General features: G+C 37.5%; 1 protein-coding gene across 18 annotated transcripts in view; it reads right to left on the bottom strand.

Annotated features, from left to right (window-relative positions):
* Positions 1-2,497: 2,497 nt before the first annotated feature.
* KCNMA1 (potassium calcium-activated channel subfamily M alpha 1) overlaps positions 2,498-9,293 on the bottom strand; it is a 423,584-nt gene continuing 416,788 nt past the window's right edge. For 10 of the 18 annotated variants that reach the window (XM_064430352.1, XM_064430354.1, XM_064430351.1 and 7 more), the window contains one exon: positions 2,498-5,694. In XM_064430352.1, the coding sequence (XP_064286422.1) occupies positions 5,540-5,694 (155 nt within the window). In that variant the 3' untranslated portion in view covers positions 2,498-5,539. The remainder of the gene's footprint in view (positions 5,695-9,293) is intronic. The other 8 variants (XM_064430370.1, XM_064430357.1, XM_064430363.1 and 5 more) reach the window with 1 other exon arrangement.

Genomic DNA, 9,293 nt, shown 5'->3' with positions numbered 1-9,293 from the left:
CATTGACTGAAGCAGTAAGAAACCTTGTCTCAACATCATAAAGGTTCTAATTAGATGCAGCATTACTGTTTAGCTTCCTAAGTTAGATATTGCTCTAAAATAGAACCAAAGTGATAAAAAATACCTTATATTTAATATTTTCATTTTCCCTGCCCCTTCTCCTTTTGGCAGTTACCAGTACCACAGCACTGTGCAGAGCAGCAGTCCTCACTACTGGCTCCAGGGGAATTTACCTGGTCATACAGACTGCTGCTCAGAGGCTGCACAGCCTCAACGTGGTCGCATGCTCTGGAGCAGAGAGAACCTGTGCAGAATAGATACATTACTGACAGAAATACAGCTCTGATAAACGCTGGCACAGACTTACCAATGCCACAGGCCCACATACCATCCTGGGCAGTGACTACAGCAGAAGAGCTACTACATTCCTTTCATTATTTCAGCTGGGGCTGTAACCCACACCCACTACTATTGCTCAGCATGATAATACCATAAATGGAATATTAGGAGACCTGGTGTGCATATATAATGACTTAAAAATAAAACAAAACAAACCCCAAAACTATTTCCCTTAAGCCTGTGATTATTCAAGGACCTTTAGAATTAAAAAAAAAAATTAATTAAAATTAACGAGGTGTTTGTTTGCATGTTGGGGATTTCGGTGGTACAGATGGCACAGAAAGGAAAAAAACAGAAGGCTTATAAAGAGTTCTCCTTTCATCTGAATTTTTTTATGCATTTGCCATTGAGTCTGACAGATAGTCCCAGGCTAATCCACTGTAACATTGGGAACAGATTTGTGTTTTCACTTTGTCCTGTTCATCGCCTTTCACACTCTTGGTTATTTTGTTTAATCACATTCAAAACTAGAAATGAAAGGTGAGACACACACTTCTTTTGGTGCTGAAGAAATTCACAATGATAACAGCTGTAAAAACAAAAGACACACACACACACACACACACACACACATTGACCTCAACATGTGTTCATTTCAAATACATTGGGATCCAGGAGCCCTTAGGAATCCACTTCTTCAAACCATTTAAGCACCTGCTCTGTTTGTGCCTATGTAAGTCAGCTAGTCCAGGTCAGTTGTTAACATTTTACTTGTTTACTTGATTGCCAGTGAGTGGCCAAGCAGTGAAAAAACAAATTATTAGCCATTTGTAAATTATTGCCTTTTTTTGTCATGTATGATTATTCACCAGTTTATGCAACCAATTATTGCAGTAGTTGTTAGCTGTGTTAGACAAACATGCCCCCAGCAAATCCTGAATAAGAACACACTGTTTTACTTTCTCCTCCTTCTACTACATGAAGAGTTCAAGAAATGCAAAATATTCCTTTGCAGGCCAAAAATAGCCAACCTCATCCACCACCACCCAACAATATACAATAAAAGGCTAAATGCTTTTGCAGTGTCTCCTGTACCTTGCCTTGTAAACTACGTTTTCCCTTTCCTGCCTTTGGCTGAGGCCATTTAGTTCTTTTCACATCCAGCTGACCACGCCTGGCCCAAATCAAGGGGTTTGTACTTTCTGTCCTGTGTATTCCCTACTGTTGGGCCATTGATGCTGATTTGAAAGACAAGATGTTAAAATATCAGTGACAGTTTTAGAATGCTTTTAAAATGTACAAAAAATGTTTTTATCTTGTTTTTCCCTATTAACAAATACATCATACACTCATTATTTTAGAAGGAACTACGCAATCATATCAAGGTGTTAAAATTTGCATTTAGAGTATAAATATCTTCTTTATAACTTAACTTTTGCCGTGCTTGTCACTTGCCACCAAATCTATTAGAGGACAGTTTTACCCTTTCATCTTAGTGCTCATGGGCTTCAGGGGGCAAATTAAAACAATGGCCATGAAACAGAGAGAGTCAGCAGACTTTCTGGCAGTGTGGGAGCAGACAAGTGCAGGGGTGTGAGGAGGGCCAGTGAGAGAAGGCTCTGCAGCATCATCTCAGTGCATCTCTCATAAAACTAACCAGGATGGCTGGGTTTTGGTCAGACCAGGTGGAAATAATAGCAGAAAAAATTCTTCCATGTGCTACCCTACAAGTAATATTTTCTTTTTTTTTCATGCCTTTCTTCACCCCAGCTCATGGAAACTGAAAGTGATGACACCTTCTTGTCATGACTCTGCCACATGCACACCCCTGTACATATGTGTGTATCTGTACCCACATATATATGTGTGTGTGCATGTGTGGACATGAATATATGCAAACACACACACACACACACACACACAGACAGACATAGTATTTATCCAACACGAGTTACCAAAAAACATTCTATAGCCTGTATCAGTAGTGCATGCAATTTATGAAAAAAAAAAAAAAACAAAAAAAAAGCCCAAAAAACTACCCCACCAAAACAAAACCCCAAAAACCAAAAACCAAACTAACAACCCCCCCCAAAAAAAAAAACAAACCAAACCAAAAATCAACAAACCAAAACACCAAACTGGAATTCCTCCCCACCACTTTCTTTTTTTTTTTTTTTTTTTTTTTTTTTTTTAATCTTTGCCTTCTGAGATGGGGGTAAAAGTTATTGATAAAGACCAAGAACTTATTTCTGTATTAGTCATCATGTGGTCTGTCAGCTGTCACTTAGGTCCCTTTTCCAGGCTTTTCCCAGCTTTGATGTAACTTCATATATCCATTTATTGTAATTTTTAATGGCTGAATATCAAAGATCCCAACTGCTTTTCTATCATCTGTTCCTCCATCTAATTTCCAGACATCAGTCTTGCATCTCTGATGATCAAAAACAGGAATAAGAAACTATCACTGATTTTAGCTTTTCTGTAAATGGGAAATGTAGACCCATAACTCCACCTGTTTCTCTCTGTCTTGTTTGCTCTCCATGGGTGTTGTCCTATCAGCCATTGCATGTGCAGCTCTCTGAGTGTGTTCAGGTCTTGTCCTTTATTTATAAACAGTAGCATGGGATTTTGGGTGTGACTTAAACTGGACAGAGACACACACAAACCTTAGCAATGTAGGGGTGCTGTATTTGAGTCATTAGTGTGTTTTACCCAGTGAATGTTCACTTCTGAAGGAAGGACACTCAGCAGTGGCACTGTATATGATAAGGTACAAGATATAATGTTCTATGCCCCTATAGCAAACATCAGTCTGCTCAGGAAAAAGAAATTAAAATTCATATGTGTTTGGTGAGGTTGAACCCAAATTTCTACAATTCTCCTGTACTCAGGACCAGCATTTTTCACTCTGGTTGTAATATGAATGCAGTTCATAAAGGAAAAAGGAGCACCGACTTCAAAGAAAAGGCTTAACATGACCCAATGCAGAGACTGGATGTAAATTATAACGTGTCACTAGCTGAAGCAGCATATGTTGGAAGAACTCACTGGAATTATCTTCTCTTTTGGGGACTGTGAAATGCATTAAACATGCATCTAAAGAATAATGAAAAACTGATTGTATTGTTTTGTTACTCTGTAGGAGAGTGAAATATTTTAAACAATCCAATTTTACAGATACTGTATTAACAATTCTCATTATTGTCTTTAAATAGCTATTCTACAAAATGTAACAACAAAATAGTCACAGTCCAAGAAGTCACTCCAGAATAAAGCCTATTAGGTGTTAGTATGGTTATACTTGTACTGCAGCCAGTGGACAAACATTAAAGCTGAGATAGTTTGGCTTAAATGTTGGATTACATAGTGGACATCATTGTTTTCACAATAAATTCATCATCTGCTTTGTATTTGTTTGATTCACTGATATTTCTCTAATGATAAAAATACCACTGTATGTTTAATTGTGGTGTTTAACAATTCTGCAAAATTACAAAGCCTAAAGTTAACTTCCACAATGAAAATCTGCTTTTCTTGATGACTCTGGTTTTGTGGTTTTGGTTTTTGTTTCCCTACTATCACAGCCTTTCCTTTTTTTTTTTTTTTTTTTTTTGTTTCCACACAATTGTGTCAGATGCTGCTTATTTGAGATAGAGAGAGTAACTAAATCATTTAGAACATAAATGCTTGGGTGGGTGGATACTGCAGCACAGATATGAAACATCACATTTTTGTCTGATGGCTATAAAGCTTGTTGGCAACTTTGTGAAACTGCTGACACAAAAGGCACCCATCAAAGGCCTTTTGCATGTTATCATAATAAATACATTCATCACTTTTATTATCTTTATTTGGTTATTACTGTACTTTTGTGTGTGGTGTCCCAGCAAAGTAAAAATAAATAAAAGGAAAAAGAAAAAAAAAACAACAAGAAAAACAACTGCTAAAATAAGATGTTGCTTATTGTAGGAATTAACTGAGGACAGCACGTTGTGAGATTGTAGAGCTGAAGCTAAACCAGTTTTTATCCTGGTGTGAATTAACCAAAAAGAGTTTCCATGTGCCCTTTACCAGGGTATGAGTTTTACTAAAGTGCAAGGGTCTGGAGCTAAATCTCTATACATATCAGGAAGAATTTGTACCATCTCAGACCAATGACAGGCCATCAGCACTTCAAAGTGAGGAACTAACAAAATGTGGTGGATGAGATGGTGTATAACTGATGCTTCCATGCACTATTTTATGCACTCTGGATTAAATCACCATAATAGTGGCAAAAGAAGAAGAATTGTCAAGCTTGCCTCCAGAAATTAGCAGCTGCTGATGGCTAATGGGAAGTGAAGTGCAATTGCCAAATTTGCCATTTCTAGCAAGTGCCCACCACGGCCTTGCTGGGGTGGTGACATTCCCTGTGCCTGTGTCACAGGCTGTGTCACAGCGTGCTCCCGAGGGTGCTGGGTGTCTGTGGGTGCCACCGTGAGAAGGGGCAGGGCACAGCCTGGGGGGTTCTTCACACAACAGGCAGTCAAGATGATCTATATATGTTAATAAAACAAAGAATATTTCTGAAGAATGTTACATGTACAAAAATATGACTTTCAACTCTGAAAATAAATAAGTTCAATTTATTAAGAGCTGGTGTCAATGCTGAACAAAATACACATCTTCTGGTAAGGAAACATTTTGGTGAAGTGTACGTTTTTTCCTTCTTTTTTTTTTTGATTTACTAAAATACAAGTTGGACCTTTTTTTCCTTTCTGTAAATATATCATTTGTCTCCCTTAATTACATATCCTTATAACTGTGACCATCATTCTCCTTTAAGCCAAAGACTGAGGGTTTGCTGTTTTTTTTAATTCTTAGGAGTCTGGCCACAAATGCCATTTTCTTAAGGGAAAATACTTAACAATGAAAAAAAAAAAGAAAAATATATTTTTTCTAATAAATAAAAATAATTTAAAATGCTAGAGGCTATACATGACTAGTTTTGATTATGTTCATTTATAAATGAAATAGTTTCCAAAATACGTGGAAGCAATATCAAAGGCAGACAAACAAAGATCTGTCTACTTTATTTTCCCATTAAGCGTGCCCTTCTTAACTTCTCCATCAGTGGTTCAGCAAGTAAGAGGAATAAATGTCACATCACCATTCATGAAGTTTGTCAGGCTTTATAAAAATAGTTCTGGCTTCGAAGGAGTCAACATTCATCTTCAACTTCTCGTATTGGTGGTATCAAGCTGCTTGTCGATTTATATTGATTGATCTGATTGGCCATGTGAGTGCTCATGGGCTTGATTTGAATGTTTCTGGGATAGGCATTATCCGGCTCATCTGTAAACCATTTCTTTTCTGCTAAGGAGCAAAACAGGTAGAGACAGAATAAGGAGGGAAAAATGAAAGTGTTAATTAGTGAAGCACACATACACAGAAACATTAAAAAAAAAAGAAAATGGGAGCAGTCAGTAAAGTTTATAGAAAACAGAGATCAATAGAAGGTGACTTTGACCAATTACTAGCAGTACAGTGCATTAGATTAATACCTCTGAAAATGCTGTTATGAAAGGAGGATGATGCTTGCAAATTTGATAATAGAAGCTAAAGAAAACTGCCACTATGCTAGTTTGCTTGTTGGATGTAAGAGAGCTCTTTTCTTGTGCCCATGCTCGGGTGATTCATTTATTGAAAAAAGAAAAAGATACAAATCAAAGTTTAAATTAAGAAGCCAAGGAGAGCAGCTGGGATAAGGGTAATAAAGAAAAGAGCATGTGAGTCTATACACAGGGGCACCTAAAGAGTCAGAGACTTCTCTGAACCATTTCAGCCTTGGGGTGGCAGCCCAGAAGATCATGCAGGAGAACATAAAACACTTTCTGCAGTTGGTGTTACAATAAACAGGACTTGTATTCCTGCTGCCAGGGTTTAAAATGGGGTGGGGAACACTGCAGGTGACTGTGGCTCCAGCTAATCCTGGATGGATCAGTCCTGGTAAGTGACATCAAGGCAAAGGAAGTAAGGACTTAAAGGAAAATTACAGAGGAAGCTCTTTCTTTTCTACCCTTGAGCAATGCCCATTTCCATGAACACAGGAGGAATTTTTATGGTGTGGCTTTAAGGTGGGCTGGGAGCAATGTGGGAGGATGCTGAGAGGCTGCAGCACTGCAGCCCTTCCCAGCTGTTCAGCCCTGTAACCACTGTGTTCCACTGCTCCATTGCAGGTATGGACAAAAGCTTCTTAAAATTCACAAAAGAAAAAAAAATTACAGCAACTTCTGCAGTAATTTCTCAATGACAGGTATGCAACCTTACAAGACAACTTTATTCCATGACTTGGGAACTCCTGATCTAGAGATGCACAAATGCTGGTCAAGGCACAAGTGCACATTAGGTGCACTTGTGCCTTGACCAGCATTTGTGAACAGAGTTCTGTCTCCTTTCTTGTCCTCCTTCCCCAGATTCCAGAGGTGGGTGGGCAGAGCAGTGGACACTTATGGTTCTGGGCATTTCATTATTACATGCAAGGTTCAAAGTGTGTCGCACCAGAGCTGCTACTCTTACATGTATGCACTACTTCTCACTCCAATGGGGAATGCAAAATGCTGCTGAAGCTTTAGTGCCTCACATAATATAAACTGCTACTTTTCTAACCACTGAAATGCTGCAGTACCTGGAATCAGCACAGAAGTGGAAAGAATGCTCATTTTTTAATAAATAAATTAATTAAAATTAGCAAAGAAAAAATCACCTTAGAAACCCAAGGATTGGGCACAAAAGCTCAGGAGGTAAAGGACAGAAAATAAATTGAAAGGCTGAGAAAAATAGAGGAAAAATACCTGGACATAACTGCACAAAAATAAACAAAGACCTTTGGAGTTAGAGTCTCTCAAGAAATGGCTTAGTGTCCAGAATTGCTGGACTTTTCAGTCACTTTCATGAATAACAAATTAAACTACTTCTACTTCATGTGGATTTTTCGAATTTATAAGCCAAACCCCCACTCCCCATTAAAATCTTTGGTACCCATTCTTACACATTTTTAAAAAATTAAATCAAATCCAGGAATGATGTTACTTATTAATGGCTAATTACTAAAGGGAAACGGAACTACTGTATTGTTTTTCTTGTAATTTTCTAAAATGCTTTTCACTTGTGTTTAAAAATATCCTCCTCATTTGTGACCAGACTAAATAATTCCCTGCCCCCTTAAAGGTGCCTGAGTCTGAATGATGTTCAATCTCCCATCTCCCTCTCTCTCACCTATTATAATTAAGTTCCCTTTGATTTGAACAGATTGGACGATAGGAATTCATAATGTTACATCCTGCACACTGAAGCTAACTGATTAAGTGCTTTAAATTATTCTTCCTGACAGAATGATAAAGTTACAATCTGTTCAGAGATGATCTACAGCTTGCCAGACTCCTACCGTTTCTTTCTACATTCATTTATCTTTTTGTCAAGCAGTTAAAAAAAAAAAAAAGCCTCAATTCCATAGATCTTTTAAAGTAATCAGAACATCTGAATTATTAATGAGACTTTAAGGGAATGATTCCTGATGGGGGCCGGTTTAAGAAAGGTTGTAGGAAAAAGAAGTCTGGGAATGTGTACACATCAAAATAATTTCAGCTCCATTTAAAAAACCATTTAGTTCAAGTGTGACACATGAACCATTATGCATTTGTGGAAACCAATTTTATGTGATCTACGATTAAACTAACCTTTCAGAGAGGTGTAAAGTGTGATGGTTATCATGTTTTAAAAGCCTTGTGAGATCACATAAACAATTTCAAACTAACAGTTTTCTAATGGTTTGTGTTTAAAATGATTTTGAGGCAAGTTAAGCACCGTGAACTTTCATTGCTACCTTGTTTTTTTAACACACAGTGCAAAAACTTTTCTTACAAACAGAACTTGGTGCAAGTTAATTCAATGTTGTAGCAAGTAAGGGGAGGCTTGCATGAGTGCTAAGAATTAGAACTGTGTTGTGTTTCTCAGTAGCCAGTGTAAAGCACTTCAGAATACCCAGCTTTCCCTAAAATATTCCAAATAAGCAATTTATTTATGTGTTAAATTTACAATAGAACTCCTGTATAGGGAGCTGTTCTTTAAAAAGACACCCCCCAGTCTCTTTTTGCCTTTACCTGGCAAGTAATACATACAGAACATTAATAATAAATGCAGAAGCTGTAGATTCTAATGTCTTTTGCTGTTTAGATTTCTTTTTGCCAGTGCTGAAACCTTAACCAAAGCATTATCATTCTCCAGCATGCAACGTATGCATCCAGCTTTATACCTTTCCTGTTTCCCTCTGCTGTCAAAATTATCACTGACCACATAACAATAAATCACCTGTGCAAATTCATGGACCTCTCTACTTACCTTTGAAATGCGAGCTCAACACTCCTGATCTTTACTCTTGGCACTATGATATTCTCCTCCCAGTCACTAAATGTTCTTCTTGAAGCCCCTACACACTTTTCAGTCTTCTATGCTATGTTTACAGCCTGATTTTGGTATGTCTTCCAGAGTCTTAGCACAGATTGTTATCTTTAATATTTACTTTTTCCTTTACATCAGTTCACAAACCCCCTTTTTAAAGTCTTTATATATTGCTATATTCACCAAGCACTTTTAAGTTCTCTGTCATATTGAGTCTGTTTCTCTACCTTTTGGAATATGCATATTGATCCTTACCAGAAATGTTTCTACATTATAGTGACAACAGGCATAGTTTTTTACCTTATTTTTTCAGGAGCTGCTAAAAAAGTCCCTGATCTTCCTACGCTATTTGACAGGCTTCTTTTTGACAGCATCACCTGAGAGATGTTGGAACAGCTTAGTAACTGAATGTATCAGACAGCAGAAAACACTTTCCTCTCAAACATCTATGTTTGTAATGGCCTATCAGCATCAGTGCATCCATGAGGGTTCAAAAGGCTTAATGCTCATATTAC

Source organism: Passer domesticus, chromosome 8 (assembly GCF_036417665.1).
Source record: "Passer domesticus isolate bPasDom1 chromosome 8, bPasDom1.hap1, whole genome shotgun sequence".
NCBI lineage: Eukaryota > Metazoa > Chordata > Aves > Passeriformes > Passeridae > Passer > Passer domesticus.
This window is presented reverse-complemented; position numbering and strand designations above follow the sequence as displayed.